The sequence below is a fragment of the Puntigrus tetrazona genome, chromosome 5, assembly GCF_018831695.1.
Source record: "Puntigrus tetrazona isolate hp1 chromosome 5, ASM1883169v1, whole genome shotgun sequence".
NCBI classification, from domain to species: Eukaryota; Metazoa; Chordata; class Actinopteri; order Cypriniformes; family Cyprinidae; genus Puntigrus; species Puntigrus tetrazona.
In genome coordinates this window covers 10,953,312-10,972,753 of record NC_056703.1, presented here as the reverse complement: position 1 = coordinate 10,972,753, position 19,442 = coordinate 10,953,312, and the positions used below count along the sequence as shown (strand labels likewise).

At 36.4% G+C, this 19,442-nt stretch overlaps 4 protein-coding genes across 4 annotated transcripts; 2 read left to right on the top strand and 2 right to left on the bottom strand.

Moving 5' to 3' along the window:
* Positions 1-439: 439 nt before the first annotated feature.
* On the bottom strand, positions 440-3,252 carry mrps31 (mitochondrial ribosomal protein S31). Its single transcript, XM_043239664.1, has 7 exons — positions 2,864-3,252; positions 2,138-2,548; positions 1,846-1,998; positions 1,530-1,673; positions 1,378-1,445; positions 1,130-1,267; positions 440-1,028 (listed from the first exon to the last, which is right to left on the bottom strand). The coding sequence occupies exons 1-7, from the start codon at positions 2,980-2,982 to the stop codon at positions 805-807; spliced, it is 1,257 nt and encodes a 418-aa protein (XP_043095599.1). The 5' UTR covers positions 2,983-3,252; the 3' UTR covers positions 440-804.
* A 383-nt stretch (positions 3,253-3,635) lies between these two features.
* On the top strand, positions 3,636-9,153 carry slc25a15b (solute carrier family 25 member 15b). Its single transcript, XM_043239666.1, has 7 exons — positions 3,636-3,866; positions 4,392-4,487; positions 4,989-5,247; positions 6,194-6,331; positions 6,433-6,608; positions 7,383-7,541; positions 7,637-9,153. Exons 2-7 carry the CDS (start codon positions 4,433-4,435, stop codon positions 7,756-7,758), a joined length of 909 nt encoding a protein of 302 aa, XP_043095601.1. The 5' UTR covers positions 3,636-3,866; positions 4,392-4,432; the 3' UTR covers positions 7,759-9,153.
* On the bottom strand, positions 9,150-12,414 carry tm4sf21a (transmembrane 4 L six family member 21a). Its single transcript, XM_043239667.1, has 5 exons — positions 12,080-12,414; positions 11,640-11,705; positions 10,876-11,012; positions 10,599-10,785; positions 9,150-9,460 (listed from the first exon to the last, which is right to left on the bottom strand). Exons 1-5 carry the CDS (start codon positions 12,254-12,256, stop codon positions 9,452-9,454), a joined length of 576 nt encoding a protein of 191 aa, XP_043095602.1. The 5' UTR covers positions 12,257-12,414; the 3' UTR covers positions 9,150-9,451.
* A 2,368-nt stretch (positions 12,415-14,782) lies between these two features.
* On the top strand, positions 14,783-18,984 carry mpdu1a (mannose-P-dolichol utilization defect 1a). The gene is made up of 7 exons (XM_043238337.1): positions 14,783-15,227; positions 15,472-15,537; positions 15,650-15,782; positions 15,917-16,015; positions 16,094-16,211; positions 16,324-16,434; positions 17,112-18,984. The coding sequence occupies exons 1-7, from the start codon at positions 15,116-15,118 to the stop codon at positions 17,244-17,246; spliced, it is 774 nt and encodes a 257-aa protein (XP_043094272.1). The 5' UTR covers positions 14,783-15,115; the 3' UTR covers positions 17,247-18,984.
* The last annotated feature ends 458 nt before the right edge of the window (positions 18,985-19,442 follow it).

Genomic DNA, 19,442 nt, shown 5'->3' with positions numbered 1-19,442 from the left:
TAAAAATTCTAAATCGGACTTGACTGGAACTTTAATTCAACTGGCTTCTATGGTCAGATGAAACTAAACAGAGCGTTTAGCTGCAAACACTCAAGATGGCTTGGGTGAACTCAGGGATAAAAATTACCTCATGTGTACAATGAAATATACTGCTTTTTGTTATGTTGTGGGCCTACATTTTTGCTGGAGGTCCAGGACATCTTGTTTAGACACATGGCATCACAGATTCTATCGAATACCATCAAAAAAAAATCAATAAGCCCGAAGGTGTATTTAAGAAAAACATTTGTTTCGTATTTTATTTTAAATTCTTATCCAATAAAAATTTTAAAAATAAAAGATTAACAATGCGGATTGATTTTCACAGCCTTCTTTGATCATATTTACTAAGGTTGCCAAGATCAGTCAGCAGCACTGTATGTGGATAAATTAACAGCAATTGCAAATTGGAGTTATTCTTTATTTACACTGCTTTGGAACAACATGTATTGTGGAAAAAGCAACAAGTAAAGTGAATTATGAGCAGCATTCACAACATCCAGATTTTATTGAACATCTGTTACAATAAGTTTTAGTAAGCAACAAAAACCTGAAAATTTGAAGCAGGTTGAATATTACTATGACGCAGCGGACCATTAAACAAGATCAATGATGAACCCTCTTAATCTGGTAATTGATGCAATTATTACTTCCAGGTGCTTAATGGAGTTTGCTAATTACTACTGCTGTCAAGATCTGAACTAGTTGGCTGTAGGGTATTCAGTACAGTGAACTCCGAAAGCTTCTTCTGTCTTTGTGTGATCGTTATGCCTCTGCTTCTTGCAGGACATCATCTTTCTGTTGGAAGTAGTCTCTGAACCAGTCGATATGTTCTTTTTTCTGTTGAACGGTGAGGTGGTGATTCTTAGAGAGTCCTGTGATTACAAGCTCCATGAAGTGCCTGACTGGACCCTGCTGGGGAAATGATTCAAGGTGCTTCTCCAGGAACACATGCTCATGGAAAGGCACACTCGCCTCTTCCTCCAGGCCTTAAAAATATTACACAATGCGAACAGAGAAAAGTTTAAGATAAGGTACAGGATTTACAAATTTGAAGCTCGATGCAACCTATTCTTGCAGTGGAACTCACCAGCCTCGTTGTTGATTGGATATTGCCAAAGTTTGCCGTCTTTGGTCCACTGGATCATCTCCTCAAAGCCATTTCGAGGCGCTTGATTTGTTGCCTGAACAATCTGATGAGCTAGTTCAATGTCCCAAAGAGTAGGGCCTGAAATTCGGAGCAGAGAACGGGACAGGATAAATATAGTAAATACACTCAGTTTGTCATGGACATTCTCAAATATGCCGTTTATAACATATAACAGGAGTATTCTTTACCCAGCTCTGATGCCTGCTCCATGCCTACAGTAAAGATGTTCAACCTCTTACCAGTGACGAGACTTTTCCTTTAAAACAAAATGTGCAAGTTTAGTGGAAAAAAAGTATTGCATTTTAAAAATAACATTTTAGGGAAGTTTTTTTTTTTTTACCCTCTGCTGACTGCAAATTCAGTGCTAATGTCTCTGTCTTCAGTATATCCCTTTCCATCATCATCAAAACAAATCTGGCTTGTAGGTTGAAGGTTTGATCTGGCATTTGACCTCTTTTTGACCTTCATTTTGGCAATTGTGTTTCTGAAAGTTTTGAGATATCACAAATTTTTATACAATCAAAATCGCAATGTAATGAATTCCAGCAAACATCAACTACAGTCTTTTGCTTCTAAGTGTAATATGAAGCATTTAGGAAACAGACTTTGAGCTTCATGTGGACTTTAATACACATGACATCTGGATTGAACCCTACAATATGTTCTGTCCATCTGCTCTCTTCTGGGTGTCAGGCACGGCTTCGTGTTTCCTCAGCTGCTTGAGAAGCTCTGACTCTGCCTGATGTCTGTTGGGCAGTGTGGAAGCAGCGGCAGAGACTGCAGCAACCAGCCCTGGATTCAACGTCCCACTAAAGAACAGAAGTATTGGGTGCATCATTATTAATCTGAGTCTTGTGATTTAGCTCGTGTATACAATAAAGCCACTTATTTTAGTGTCAGCATTACCAATTTGTGAATGAATTACACTTGTCTGTATGTATAACTCACTGTTGTTGTAACCCTTCAGCTGTGGCACGCTGGAACATACTGTGTGCACTTTCCATGGGCTCATGTTTGGGCTTCTTATTTATTTGTGAAGCGGTTGAGGATCTGTCTTTGCGTACTGTTGTGACCTCTACCTTCATTGCCCCAAGTAGCTCCAAAAGATTCTCCTTGCCACTTTTTGTCTTTTTAACCAGTTTGCTGTCCTCAGGTTTAACCTCTGGTTCGGTCTCTACCTGTGAGGTCAATGTTTTAGTTGAAATTTCGGTGCTCTTCTCTCCATCAGTGTTATCCTCTGCTTTCGCCTCATTCTCTTCTGATTTTTTTCCTTTGTCTTTTGACAGGGATGTGGAGTTCTCATTATTTTCACTAAAAGAGGTGCTACTGGTTCCTAATGGCCTTGCTGTACATGGGGTCCTAAAATAAAGAAATTAAATCAAAGGAGTCTTCTTAATCAAATATACAATTAATACATTGCTGGGAAATGAGAACAATAGAAACAATCAAATCAACAAAAGAGCAATACGAGAAGTCTTTGACAAGTCCTAACACAGCAAATGTACCTAGGTTTTTGGTTCATTTTATTTTTAAGAGGTTAAAAAAAAAATATAACAAAACGTGCACTACAAACATATAATCCACACACAAAAGGAAATGTCTGCAGGTTAATAAAATGCTATTTTATTTTAGATTTAGACTTTTACCCGTCAGTATCTTAAATCTGTAACTTACCAGATAACAGGAGCAAAACCGTCCCCATCTTTACATTTTGTGAAAGGTAATCGTGCATTCTGCGCATGCACTAATCCATTACGAATCTGATAAATGTTTTTTAACAATCTTCTATACATGATTGCCCCTCTCAGAAGATCTCAATGTCGTCCATGCGCGTTTCCCTGTGCAGCTCAATCAACCATCCGGCAGGCGCCTGCTTGAGACCTATTAAGGTTCCGGGCGCCTATTTCAACGACTAAAAGACAACTTACGTCTCGTTTGTAACTGTGTTTGAACATTCAGTAATGTTATTTATGTTAGTCTGTCTGTATCACATACATTACTTTAGGATAATTAAATCGGACTGCAACATAAAAAGGAAACAGTTCATAAACTGGTCCAGGGGAAGGGTCCGTTGTTAACCTCCATCCCTGCTGTAGTGATGGAAAGTCCGAGTCCTTTATGCAACTTGGTTCGTTTAAAATGATTCATTGAACCTCTATGGGTGACATTTTACCCGCGTTTCAGTGATGCGTTTTTAAACGTTTTTGTTGCTGTATCAGTAAGGATATTCGCTGCGAGCGTTTTTAAAACCAAGGTCATCGGTGAATTCGTATCCATAAACTATTAGCATAGTACTGTTACAATGTTTGCAATAGAAACGCATGGTAAAATTATCAAGAATATTGTGCTAGTGTGCCGTTCAGAACTCAGCATCAGCTACATTCATGGTTCATTGAGTTCACCTGAGTCTGTTTACTGAATCGAGAACAACTCGAGCTGATTCAGTTAGGTTTGAATCGTCTCAGATTTGTTCAAACGATTCGTTTAAATGATTCGACTCCTTTGAACGATTCGTTCACGAACTAGACATCGCTATTCGCTACATCCCTTCTTACATGCGGACCCCTTCGAGAGGTCACGACTCATGTGATCGTAAATGTATCAGTTCAGTAAGGAGCCAGCATGAATAAAAACATCTGGCTACATATTTTCGTTGTAAGCGCCTTCGTGAAAAAAGGTGAGCATGCTAAGTGAACGTTTATTGTGTAATTTACGTTGCCACGGTTTTACTTTTAAGATGTTTGATCTCGCTAGTGTTCAGTTCAGATGATTTAAGAGCACGTCTTGCCTGGAGCCAGCAGTTTTGGTCTTGCTTTATTTTGCGCTATGTAAAAGACTGTCACATAACAGAAAAAAGGCGTTTCTTCTAAAAGTAATCGCTGTGGTTGTGTTTGTAATCGCATGAGTTTGTGTGCGTCTTTTAAACCCACATGGTCTGTCATTGTGGCTTGTGCCTTTCTCCGGTCGGCTCCCTGAACTTTGTTACTACATGAAATTTGAGATTTAGCTCCATGCTGTCTGCTTATGTAACTTTACGCTGTTATGATTTGATGTACTTATACCGTACTAAGTGTTAAGTACCTACCTTCCTATGGTAAGAATGGTTTCTGGTAAGCTCTACGGGTTGTTTTGTAAAATACTATTAAAGTAAATGTAGTATGATGAACTCATTTTTCTTCTGTCTGTCTCATCTTTTGCACAGATCTTTGATTTTGGATTTCTTTGGAGCACTTTTACTTCATCATGGCACCACATCCAGTGGTTCAGGCGATAATTGACCTCTCTGCTGGTGCTATAGGTAACTTCACCTTACTTCAGGGTCATTCTGGTGGACATTTGTGTACATTTTCCTGGGCCCTATGATGACGGAGCGGCAATCACTTATTTCAGCTTCATCTGCATTGTAAATCCTTTCTTTTGTCAGTTCTTATCCAACCTTTGAGCGGTGTGTTTTTGCTTAGCTATGTGGTTTCACAGTCTGGACCCATTGTCTCAGCAGTCCCTACAAACACACACACACACACACACACACACACACACTGACTTGTTCTGTCTGGCTGAGATCATGCTGATAAATTGGCGAGGATGTTTGTACTATGTGATACTGTTTGTTGTAAATCATTGCTTTATAACATTTAATCAAATTTTACAAACCAAATCATTTCAAACCACGGTATCGAAGTTATTATGCAAAAATACAAGCCTATTAAAGTTTGAAAACAAGAAAGAGCGATGCAGTTTTATTAACAAGATAAAAAGCTAATCTTTCCCTGTTCTCCTGCTTCTCTTTCCTCTTTAGGGGGCACAGCTTGTGTATTTAGCGGTCAACCTTTGGACACAGCTAAGGTGAAAATGCAGACATTCCCCACTTTGTACAGAGGCTTTGTGCACTGCTTTGTGTCTACATACAGACAGGTGGGCCTTCGAGGTCTGTATCAAGGTACCACCCCGGCCCTCATGGCCAACATCGCGGAGAACTCTGTGCTCTTCATGTGCTACGGCTTTTGCCAAGAGGTGGTTCGCTTCATCTCTGGTCAGGAGAAAGGGGCTGCGCTCAGGCAAGTTCTGTTTGTCTTATGAACAATACATTTACATTTATGCAATTTGGTTTTTTCCAAATCAGTTTATCTGTTCCCACATTCCCTGGAATCAAAGCCAATGGCCTTGAGTTGCTAGTGCCACGATCTACTCTCATGATTAGTTGCTAAAAAGTTAATTTATATAAGCTCTAAAATAAATGCATGATGGAATGGTTATGTTTCTGAAATAGTCTCATTTATTTATTTATTAAATTGAAAAGTGATGAAGAGGAGGTAGTGAGTCATTTAAAAAAAAATTGTTTTTACACATTTTTATCTAAAAATATTTTCCCTAAAAATGTGTATATTTCAATGCAACACAAAACGTTAAAGGTTGGCCATTAAAATTAGCTTTTTACAGTTTTACCAGACGTTTCTGATCCCGGAGGCTGGATTTATACGAGTAATATACTGTAAAAACAACAATTTTGTAATATTTTAATTAAAAAGAAGTGTTTTCTATTTGCATTTTTTTTTTTTTAAATAAGAAAAGATTTATTCCTGAACTGAAAAAACTGAATTTTCAGAAAACAATACTCCAGTCTTCAGTGTCAACTTCAGTGAATTCTAATATGCTGATTTTGCGATGAAAAATTATTTCTATCAGTTGAAAACATTTGCTGCTTAATATTTTTTGTGAAAACCTTGACGTAAACTTCCATTCTTTGCTGAATATAAACCCCAAAGGAAAAGCATTATTTTGCAAGCTTATAAAACTTTTTGATCACCTTTTAACTTTAGCGTGTCCTTTCTGGTCAGTCTCTATTAATCTGTATCCTTGTATTAATTTCTTTAAAATATATATAACTGACCCGTAACTTTTAAATGCATATACACATGAATACATATCATGATCCCAGTGTTAGCAAATTATTTGTATTAACACGTATTTTCTGTGTGTGTGTGAATGTTTATTTGTGTTCAGTGACATGCAGAAAGCGTGTGCAGGCTCCGTGGCCTCTGTTTTCTCCTCTCTGGTCTTATGTCCCACTGAGCTGGTGAAGTGTCGACTGCAGGCCATGCACGAGATGGCGGCTTCAGGCAAGATCGCCCACAGTCAGAAGTAAAGATTGAGCCGTCTTATTTGTATTCGCTTTTTAAGAGCCAATGTAAATCTGAATATCATTTACCTCCTTTCTCATTATTCATGTCTATGTTTTTCAGCACAGTTTGGTCCGTGATGAAGTCCATTATGCATAATGATGGTCCTGCGGGGTTCTTCCAGGGTTTAACCACCACAATTGCCCGTGAGGTGCCTGGATATTTCTGTTTCTTCGGAGCGTACGAGCTCTGTCGCTCTCTCTTTGCTGAGTACATGCACTGTGGCAAGGATGACATAGGTATGGAAACAGTTACGGTTTCTACGTGCTATCTTTATAATGATTAAACAGTATCGACAATATAATGGCTAACATCATACTTTCTTTCTCACTTATCAATTGGTCTGCTACTTTTTGCTGATGTATTAGGACAAGGACAAACATTAAAATCAGTCAGTCTTCTATGAACTCTTTGTTTTAAATATAGCCGGTCGTTCAGTTTGCTCAGTTGATAGCAAAAGGAGAAAGACACATATCTCTTTGTAGGCTTTAGAAGTCCCTTTATTCAGGTAAAAAGTCACCATCAAAAGTTTGCGGTCAGAAAGATTTATTTAGTTCTTTTATTCTGTGATGATGTATTAAATTGATCAAATGTGGCAATAAATTATTTTATATTGTTACAAAAAAAGTGTTTCTTATAAATGCTGTACTTTTTCTGTTCCTCAAAGCTTTCACCAGCTTTGCCATCACAGGCATGAATTACATTTTAAAATATATTCTACTGTAAGAATTGTTAACAGTTTTTCCACAATGTCACCGCTTTTGATCTAATAATTGCGGCCTTGGTCAGCATAAGAGACTTTTATGTTTTCGGGTTTTTTTAAAGCATTAAAATCTTACCTCCCTCAAACTTGTGAACTGTAGTGTAGGTTCTGTATTTGTTTTAGTTTTTCTAGCAGTGCTCCTGTGTTTGCATTTATTCGTTTGTACTGTGCTTGTTGTATATTCTCATACATGCAGCGCTCATGCTGATTAATGTCATCTTTAATGAGCTGCTGTGTCTGTGTTTTGTAGGTGTAGCCCCTATTGTGTTCAGTGGAGGTTTTGGGGGAGCTTGTCTCTGGCTTGTGGTTTACCCCATGGACTGTGTTAAATCCAGAATACAGGTCATGTCGATGACAGGCAAGCAGTCAGGCTTCTTCAAGACTTTCATGCATATCTTCAGAACGGAAGGTATGAGAGAGATCTATTTTTCTTTGCCAGACTGTAAACATTTTAAATAGTCATTATGTTAAAAACCGTTTTGACTTTTTTTGTCTCATTTTCAGGTGTAAGGGCTTTATATTCCGGTCTGACTCCCACAATGATCCGTACGTTTCCAGCAAACGGTGCTCTGTTCTTAGGTTACGAAGCCAGCCGCAAAATCATGATGGCACAGTTTGACAGTTGACCCTAAACGGCACACTTATTTTCTCTGTTTGGATTTTAAGCATTTTTTTAATGAGCTAGATCTAGTTCTCTATAGACAGTCTACATTATTTCAGTCAACCTGCCATGGTTTTCACACACTAACGCACATTTGTTTTATTTATTTGATAACACTTTACAGTAATGTTATACTTGTAATGCATCACTGAACACTGTGCAATTAGTTCTAGTTAAAGAATTTATCTAAATTAATGTATAAATACACTATAGTTTTTTCATGATTTGTTCATAATGCGTTAATGTAAATGTATACAACACAAAATGTAACAAATTAGGAGCAGAAGTAAACTTTTACATCGTAATGTATAAAAAATGAACTTTACTGTAAAGTGTTACCATTATTTTTTATGTTAGGTGTTTTTTATTTGCCTCAACCTTGGCCTGAGGGTCTAAAAACGTGTTATCTGGTGTGTTAGTAACATCCCATCACTCCTTCATGCCTACGATTGGAAACATGTACCCTATATACGTGCAGTTTTCAGGCTACCTCTATAGTCTTTGCCAGTTTCGCAGTCCTGTTAAATGAACTCTAACTATGCAATTAAGTTTTGAATGCCATTCTCTTGAATACAGACAAAAGGAACATCTGCCATTACTGAATGAGCCGACTGCCAACAAACCCAGTTTTCTAAATACACTAAATTTGTTTGATTGTTATAACCGTGAGCTTCGTGTATTTGTATTTTTAGTATTTCAAATGAGGGAGAGAATGCCTTACTCGTTATTTCAAGATTTTCTTGAACTTTTAAATATGGTGGGATTCAAAAGCCTGAGACATTTTGCTTCTGAGTTGCGCTCCACAGAACAGTTCTAACAAGGAAATCCGTGTTTATGTGATAAACGTCACATTTGGTTACTGGATTGGTGAGCTAGATGTAGTGGAGAGTCACAAAAGTGTCTTATTCACTTGACTTTGCAACATTTCTTATTCATTTTAAATGTTTGAAAGAACTAAACCTTTTAAAATGTACCCCGTCGAAGTGACCCCATTGTATGTGGATTGTTTTTGTATGTGGAGCATATGCTCGTTACGTTCAGTCATTCTGCCAAAGAACATTTACACTCTACGTACATATTTCAACTAATTAAAAAATGTACTGAGTCAAGGAGTACAGTATAGCAGTATTATTGTGACATCGCTGTATTTGAAATGTACTGACTGTAAATATTCTGCAGTTTGATTTTGTTCCAAAAGAGTTCTGTTTGTATCATTAAACACCAAACTAACTCTTTACCAAACTGATGACTTCCTAAAACCAGGATTGCATTTAGATATTTTTAGATTTAATTGATGCAAAGTTTTCTGGAGAGAATTAAATTGTGCAAACGCGAATTAAAGTATGACAAAGCATATCAACCACACTGCGTAACCGTTTTTATTGTATTTTAGTATGTTTTATTCCATTTCTAAACTATAAAAAATACAGATAGATACAAAACAAGTGTCATGCCCTAAGTTAGTCATTTTCCTTTAAGATTAGCTTGAAGTCAAGCTTTTACTACCAAAAGAGTATTAAGCCAAAATATCAGCAATAAACGTCAATAAATGAAAACAAGATTTGAAGAAGTGTACACAAAGTACAAACTCATTAAAAGTATGGATAGCATCTTCCACAAGAGGGCGCTGGTTATACGAGGCCAGGGGCGGTCAGGGATTACAGCGGCTACAAAACAGCAGAAAGTGTAAGAATAAACTCTCTTTTCCTTTTATCACTTTAATATTCATTGGATAGGACGGTAGAGAGCAGACAAGAAAGCATTAGGCGTTCTGTAATAATACTGTTTGTGTTGCGCTTATATTTTTGGCATTAAGGAGTGTGAAAATGAATAAATGTTAAAACGGATTTATCTCTCTGGATAATCTCGACATTCTCTGACAAAAACAACCCTGCCCAAACAGACAATGGAAAATGTAATAGATTTAATAAAATTTGCAAAAGAAACCAAAAAACGTGAACCACTGTCATTTTATTATTTGTATATTTCTTAAAGAAAATTAAATTGCTATAGTTAAACTATGGCAACCGGAAATGAACCATGGTCTTGCTACACTAACCAGTTTAACCATGGTATTTGTGGTAAACTGTGGTTATACAAAGGGTAATCGATACATCCATATTTTTTTTACTAGCCTACACTATAATAAAACCATAGTTAATTTTTAACTTTGGTTAAAAGGGTTCAGTGGTATAATATTCACCGTCGCCTGGTGTTTTTTATTTGTTTGTTTTGCCGACCTAAAAAGACATCGAACGTTATTGTAAAATGAATGCGGTGTTTGTCTTATTGCTAGGTATTCACACTTCCGGCTTTCTTGGGAAATCAATATCTTGCGAACCCATTTGTTTAAACGGCAAAAAGGAAACTGCACGACTTAAAAACAACAACAAAAAAAAAAAAAAAAAACGACGAATTAAAAATAGAAACTTATAACGGCAGTCGGTCAATTTAATCTGAGTAGCCTTACCTAGGCTTTTTATTTAAAGCCAAGGAGATATATATATATATATATATATATATATATATATATATATATATATATATATAGAGAGAGAGAGAGAGAGAGAGAGAGAGAGAGAGAGAGAGAGAGAGAGAGAGAGAGAGAGAGAGTTTTAGAAAGGTAGCCTACTTTTTTTTAATCTAATTTAAATCTAAAACATCATCTGTGAAAAGGGTCCATTGTTTTGAGCATGTCTCCTACTATTTTTTTTCTTCACATTAATTGTATTAGAATTAGATTGTTTTTGCATTCTTGCATGCATTCCTCATACTCCACTCTTTTGCTTCTCAGCTGTCTCTCACCCCTTTCTCTTTGCAGGTTCCACAGAGGCAGCCGAAAAGGCCGTTGATCATCTGTATGGCACAGAGGATGAGCTGCATAGCGCTGGTCACCAGCAGTGTTGAGAACAGAGCCACATTAAACTCCACCACGTTTTTTGGCTCTGAGCAGATTGACCACATGCTGCGGTCCTTAAGGTAACTCTCTTCTCTGAGACATACAGACAAAACACACTTAAACGTATCTAAACAGTAAGAATTGTTTTCTATGTGCGCTAAAGTGCTGAGGTTAGTCTCTTACCTGTCTTTGAAGGGAGTTCCCCAAACGAAAAGCAAATGTTTACAGTATGGCCCATTGATTAAACCCATCAGAGCCACTATGAAACTATAAAGGGCGCCAACTACACCCACCGCTGCAAATAAAATGGAGAGGAACATCTGAAACAGAAAATGCTGATTTAATTTAAGCAAGTAACAGAAATATACAAAAGTACAGAATATATTGTAAATTGTTGTGTCGAAATTTTTCATATTGAAGATGATTTCCTAATCACACAGCATGACCGAAAAATGAACTTGTTCAGTTGAGGTTCTGCAAATATTTGCGACGAGGCCACATTTTTCAAGCCACATGTCAGACTCATGACTCACATCTCTATAGATTTTCTCAATACAGAGGAACGCCTGTGTATTTTCAGGCAGGTCTGTTCTTCACGCTTGCAGGCACATGACATATGCTCTTCACATCGCATGTATTCCGTTACATTCTAAACACATTTATTTGTGTGTTAAGGAATGATTCAGCCCACTTTTAACACTTTTAAGTTCTTCCTGAATTTAGCACGCAGCATCATCGCTAAATATTGACCTCACGACAGATATAGAAACACATATCGGTAACGTGATTTACTTGTATGTATCGAGCTATTCAAAGCTGACAAATGCATCACTTGTCCTGGGCCATTGGACAATCCTCTACATAATTGAATTTCTAAAGGATTATGTATATTCATAAACCTCAAGCTAAAAATAAGGTGCCTGTTGTCAGGGTTGGAGCAAACGTACCCCGCAGCGATTAGCACAGCAACCCTGCTTTCCAGTCAGGTGAATGTGAAAAGCTGGAATCAGCACCTGAAAGAGAGAGAGGACCGTTCTTTTAGATTTTCATCACTTTGTCATTTGGCACAGTTTGGATTGGCTCTAACACACTAAATATATTCTGTACATTTTTGTTTTCAAGGTCACTCCGTTGGGTTCGCTTTGATTCCCATTTAGTGGTACACCACTTTAATACCTTGCTAGTATAATAACTCTTTGCCTGATAAAAAATACTCATTGCCCATGAAACATCGGTATTGGTTGCTTTCTTATAAAACAAGGCTAAAATCGTTCTGTACATTCTTTTCTCAAATTAAATTAATACTTGGCATTTTCTCAGCAGCTGACAAGCCCCAAACTAAATTTAGAATTGTATCTATGCAATATATAAGTACAGTCAGACTTACCAGTATCCCTCCTCCAATCAGTCCTCCCATGTATTTGACTTCTTCAGTGATTTGTTTATTCTGTGCATACTGTACATCCCAGTCAGGAAAAAACAATATAATATTGCATATTATGGAGATGACCGCAAGTGGGTACAGACTTGACGCGACGCAAAGCGCACATTTTCCAGTACACATGCTGCAAGATGGCCGTTAATCCTGAAGTCAAAAAGCAGCTGGAATTACTACACTCTTAATATAAAAAGATTCAAGATAAAAAAAAAGAACTTGACAAATAGTTTGGTTGTGGTCTCTGAGTCGCTCACAAACCCTGAAACTGTCCTCCTGTCCGAGTGCAGAGGTTTTTATAAACACAGCTAGTCAGTTATTACTGAGGTAAGAGAAGTCCAGCCCATGGAATGTAGTTCCACACCCTGTTCAGAGTATCCGTATCTTAATCATACACTATAAAATTCAATTGTTTTATTTACTCTAGTCGCATAGATACTTGCGATGTAGTGTTACGTTTTTACCAGTTTGTACATATAAACCTTTTAAACCAATAATCTCTGGTATTCGCAATCTATTTTTATAAACAAAACCAGATTTTTTTTTTATCATCAAGCATTGAAAACCACAGCTTATAACCCATTATACACATATGTAATTTAATTTTTGTTGAGATTCTGTTTGTCATAACAATTGCTCCAGGACGTTTTTAACCGTTCAGTGATGCTTTAGTCAGATCTGACGAAGTAAATGACAAACTGTGGAAAACTGTGTGTGGGATGCGTGTTCTACTGACTTCACCAAATTATGTTTGAACAGGGTGCTATAAAGCGAATGCACCATGGGACTTTGGACTGTCTTTGTAGTGAGAGAAAAACATTATGACGGTGACACTGTAAAGCAAACAGCATTATCTAAGAAAAACGATGTGCTATTTCCTTGGCCCGTATAAAAGAGGAATAATTAAACGACAGTTGCCCATTTATTTATTACTGATTCCACCCGTATTATTTCTTTTAAGAAGGTTCCCACGTTATATCGCCATTAAAGGAGTTGAGCAAATTTGCAGTGACTGATAATAAACAGATTTTGTTTGTCTCAGAGTATGAGTTAGTTTTTGATGTTCAGCAGAGTTTATGTTTGAGAAGCGGTGCAGTCATGGTTTATGGAAACACTGCAAGAACTTGTCTCCTTTAAAGGCTTTTCCTGTCTGCCAAACCCTTAACCCTAGTGCACTAAAACATGCTGACCGACACACCCTATCAGCTAAAACCTGGACAAAAACGCGTGTTCGACAAATGAAACGCTTCGATCGGCGACCCAGACACAGTTCACACAAATCAGATTAGCATGACAGAACGTCATCCTAATGATGTTTCCTCTGAAACTTAACTTTGTGTTATTGTCAGAAAGTAAAAACAATTCTGAAAGGAGAATACTTCGGCAAAATGTTGCAAAAGTTAATCTTGTGTGTATGTAAGAAAACATAAATGGTATCTGTTTTTTCTTCAAATTGTCTGAAAGCCTTTTTGAGATATATGCGTACTTCTCTTTGCTTCCTCTTTTTCAGTATATGAGCTGGATTTAACTTTTGAAGAGTTCTTCCTGTGGTTGTGAAAAATGGTTCAATGACAGAGCAAAGTTTTTTTGGAAAGGAACTTTTGTTGATGTTCAAATTCTGTCATTTGACCTCAAAACTGATGATATGCATGCACTCGAAAATAAATATTCTATTTATAAATCCAGTCTTACATCATTATAAAAGGTTCGCATGATCATATCAACACAAGGCAAACATGCACGTCTTACAAACAAATGAAATACACAAATGATGTACATATACTGATAAATTCAAATAATGAGTTTAGAATGTTAGATAAGATAATGCCTCAATGAGTGTTTTATTTTTTGAGTAATGCCTAGAAACTTTATATAGCTGTAATTATAATGATGTGACTTCTTGCTATTTGCCAAGAATACATAAATAAGACAAATAGTCATCTATATGTAATCAGTAGTTATCTATATCTATCTATATCTATCTATATATATATATATATATATATATATATATATATATATATATATATATATATATATATATATATATATATATATCTATCTATCTATCTATATATATATATATATATATATATATATATATATGTGTGTGTGTGTGTGTGTGTGTGTGTGTGTGTGTGTGTATAGATAGATATTCAAATTGTAATATTTTTTTTTCTAATGTTTTACTATGTATTATAATGAATAGACTAATACAAATCTAAACAACTTTATTAATTCCATGCTTTGTTATTTAAAAATACTTTCAGTCATGTCAAAAAAGTGTTTAGTCAGGAAGTGCATGTGTTTTCAGATTCAGATATAAAGAAACAGCCTGCGTCCTAATGCGCACACTACTATCCATGCTAAATTCTATGTGATGTAAGTCATTTTCGATACTATTTAGGGCAGATAGGGAGGGCGGTGTGCACACTGGGACACATCCTCAGGAAGGTTGTCTGTATGAGGCTCGAGCGCCCCCTGTAGAGACACATTTTGCTTTATTTTATCTCTGGACCCGCCCCCTAATGCCGACGGCATGGCGTGTGACAAACATTTGAGTTATTTTTGAAAATACAAAACGTCTTCATTTGTGAAAACCAGTAGTTCAGATCATTTACCTTCATTAAACCACTTCCAGGACAGCGGAGGGCTCTCTTTTCGCCAGCGGTAAAAACATTAGACTGCTTTGACTATCCAGAAACGCCCCTCTCAAACGGAAACATCATTGGCTTGCTTAGCTGTCAAACTAGAGACCGTTTTGCTGGAATTTGCAAAATGAGGCATGTTTTGACAGGACAGGTCATCAGTTCAGTTCAGAAAAGTTTTGCAGAAAAAAGACGACCACCCATTTAGGATGGCTAGTTAGTTTAACACCGCAAGTTCTTATTTATTGCTGTAAAGCAGTAAGGTTAATTGAGATTACTTTCCGTGATTAGGTTTGCGCGGGTGCGCGATAGGAAGACCGCTGACAGGAATACATGAACTATGGACACGTCTGATGAAGGGAGGATGCCCCGTTTGAAGGAATTTTTGCTAACTTTCTTCATGCCAGAAAAATGTTATGACAATTTTTTTGTTTACTTCAACTTTATGCACGGTGAGAGACAGCTTAAAGATGTACACAAATGTATTCAAATTCAAATATACCCAGTTCTGTGCTCCAAAAAAAAAACAACATTTAATTTTACAGTGGTTAATATATTTAACATTAATTCAACACATTCAATTTACAGGTCACTGGATGAAATTATGGTCTATAATCACAGCTGACAGTGGTATCCTGTGTGCTTGTGAACATAATAAAATCTGTCTTTAATGTTTTTGTCTGTATTGGTCTCTAGTTCCCTGTCTGAAGATTGTCTTAAGTAAGACTATGGGAATATTGATTTTGCTGGGAATTGTTATTGGTAAGTAGTCTATTTTACTCATGTCCACCAAAGTTATTATTTTACGTTTGCTCTGCTATATAGCTTGTGCAGTTGTGTTTCAAAGTGTTTGTGAATGTGCTTTTTCCCACAGCTCCGCTCCCTCAGATCTGGAAAGTTCTTTGGTCTGGAAGTTCTAATGGACTGTGTGTGACCTCCGTTTTTCTAGAGCTGTTGGCCATCTCCACTCATGCTGCTTTCTGCTACATTCAAAAATTTCCCATCGGATAAAACAGCAATTGCATATATATATGTATATATATATATATATATATATATATATATATATATATATATATATATATGTATATATATATATTCTGTAGAGGAATATGCAAGTCATGAATTTGTGTGTGTGCAGTGCCTGGGGGGAGAGTTTGTTTGCACTGATCCAGATTGCTGTCCTATCTTTGCTTGTCCAGCACTACCAGGGGAAAACCATAAAAGGTTTAAAAAAGAGGTTTACACAGTATGAAACATATGCTTTTTGTAATGTATCTGATCCTATTTGAATGTTTGTTTGTGATTTTCCATGCAGGTGTATTTTTCTTGCTCTGTACTGTGGCTTTATGTTCCTCTTGGCCTTACCTTTGACCCCTGCGTCAGTTGTTTGGACCCTGCATGAGTGGAATGTGCTGCTGGTTATTGCTGGCAGGGTGAGACAGGTCTTCGTACCCCGCAAAAATATGTATACAGAATGTGTGTCTGTGCATTGTCTTTACAAAAACAAACTAAAAATATTCGTGCATTCTTATGTTTTGCGTTTAGTTTTTGCAAGCAAGAAGTAACTTCAGATGGGGACACACGGGGCAGCTGTCTGCTCTCTCTGTTTTCTTGGTGTTTCTTGGTTCTCTGGGACGCACCTTCAGTTCCCTGCAGGTAAACACACTTTTACTTCGCTATCTAAATGGGGACATTGCATAGACATCCATTTATAAAATATACGGCTAGTTATAAATATCGCAACCTAATCCTAACACACACTAACCCTAAAAATTCAGCATTTTCACAATTTAAGAAAAAGTATTTACTTTATAATATGTTGTTTTTGGAACATTTTGTCAAATGAGAGCTTATTTGCCAAAGCAAATAACAATTATTTTTTTACATTTTCAAAAATGATGTTTTTTATGATATTATCAGGTTTTTATTGGGTTAGCTGTTTTTTGAAGTTATTTTTTTTCGACTGCAAGTGCAGTTTGAGATTAATTGAAATACACAACGAACGAACTTGTTTTAACTTGATTTGAACTTAAAGAATTTTAACTTGAAATCGTTAAAAATGGACTTATCTGTTTTGTTTCAAATTCTCTCTTCAAATGGTCACTTTAGCTAGCTCGAAGTCTGAAACGTGTGCAGTTCATGCATAAATATGATTGTAATTTTTTATTAAAATATCATAACTTGATCTTCTGGTGAAATGGTGCTTACTAATATATGCTGTAAATAACAATGTTTAATAGCATTTTTAGCCTAGATATGGCTGTGTTACTATTCCCATTGCATTTTACATTTCACATTTCTGTAATTCACATATAATCTCTCTCTTTCTCAAGGACACAGGCCTTTCTCTCTCAACTCATTTGCATGTGGTGGCCTGCTGTTGCAGTGCGGTGATACTAGCACAGGTCCTGATGTACTGGAGTAAAAGCGTGAAAGAAAGGCAAGTGGAGAAAGACAAGGCTGAATGAAAGACGTAAGATAAACTCTGTATGGTGGACTATTGATGTTCACTCAATGTGAACGCTTGTAAACGTAATTTCGTCAGATAAATGGTCTGTGAATTCTTTCCAGATCAATTTAATTCACTTCACCTACAAACCATCTTGCACGTTTTGTTTTTAAATTAGCTCATGGGAACATGGTTTCATTTCATACCGAAAATGTATGTATTGTGAAGTCTTAATGTTTGGCTAGAATGTGGCAATTTTTGCTTTGGTAAATTCGGTATAAATAGGATGCATTTATTATTTCGTTTAAACATGCCCGAAAGTAAATAACAAGGTTAATTCACAAGTCAGCCTCTGTGTGGCAGTAGTCTTTTTATATAGCTGGTGGTTATTGCAATAAAGCACCAGTAGGTGGCAGAAGAGTAGTCTTTTTAATATTCCTGAGTTTCTACTGTTCATGCAGTCTTTATTACTATATCACTGTAAATACATGTTGTTCACAATTTTTCTATCTTTCTCTCCGTCACCTGTTCGGATATCTTTCGACTCGCTTATATTTACACCTCTGCGGTCGTCAGTCATCAAATGTGTCATGTAGTTCTGAACTGTGGTTTCTTTCTTCCCAAACATTGTTTATTTTTTTTCCCAGATGTCTTTTTCTGTAATAAAATATATTTCTGATCTTTTAAAGCATGCCGCTGCTCCCTTTTACACCCTTTTTTTTTACTTATGCTGAGTGAAAGTGTCTTGGGGATTAGCAGCGAAGTCAACAAGTAGTTTAAAGGTATTGAAATGACAGGCAGCCTGTCCTCTGTGTTTCGTTGACGCTGTGGCGTGGTTTGTTTGTTGGGTCTGGTTGTGTAGTCTTGGCTCTGTCTGCTTTGTGGGAGGTCTTCTCTGCAGGGCCCCGTGTGTTTCTGGAGCAGTGAAAACTCGCCGAAACACGAGTCACAAAGCGCGTGTGCATGCGTGTGGTTCGCTCCTTATCTACCTGTCTGACAGATCTCAATCCACCATCATAATGATCTAATCTGCGTGTCTGTGTGGAAACACCACACTGTGCGTGTGTCTGTTCGGCCCTGCCCACGAGGGGCTGAAATGAATAGTGTGTGAGGACTTGAAAGAATTATGTCGGAAAACAAAGCGATTTACTTATATATTCCATACTTACGACTTGTTCTGATCTGAACCCGCGTGTCCTGTATTATCGGAGCACTTTGATGTGTGTTTGTTTGGTTGTGTGTGATAAGCGGCCCATTGATGCAGTTCTTCTGTACATCTGAAGAATGTGGTCTTGGTGTTTGGTGAGTATTTCTATCTGTGTGGGCCGCACAGATCCGACTGCAGATAGTCATTCACGGTGTTCTGAGATTTGAACAAACATGAACAAATCAAAATTCTGAATGAATGCAGATGAAGCAGACCTCGTTTGGATGGGGGGTTTTGTCAGGAACTTTTATCTGCCAGGAATTGATTTTGTTATTATTATTATTATTTCATGTTTTTTATATAATAAGCAGATTTTAGATATATTTTCTGTGTGAATGTGAAGTTTGCATTAAAAACTGGAAACGGCCGCATATCTTTAGCATTCGTTTTTTGCAGCATTTCATGCGCTTTTCATTGACGTGCTTATTGTTTTACCATTGTTCTAGACCCAGACTGTCAGTTTTGAAATATAAAAATCACTGTAAAATATGATTACATTTTAAATCTATTTTGCAATGAACAAATTACGTACATAAAAAAAATAAATGCATATTTCATAATATATGTGTGTGAACTGTGTATATTTACACGTGCGGCATGTTTTGAAAATATTAACATTTGCATGTATACATTTATATTCATATAAATTCTATACTTCTGTAATATGTTAACATATTTACTATATAACCGTATATTTGAACGTATATGAAAATATGTATGCAATTAATTGCGATACATTTTTGACAGCAACAATACGTATTCAAGATATATATATATATATATATATATATATATATATATATATATATATATATATATATATATATATATATATATATATGCTGTGATTGTTTATGTTTATGACTTTTACAGGACAGAATTTTCCTGTTATGTATGAAAATACACACATAACATTGTCAATTTTAATGGACAATTGTAACAATGACACTTTTAATGAACTACTGAGAGTCTAAAAAATGTTTAAAAGTTTAGTTTCTTGATTCACGT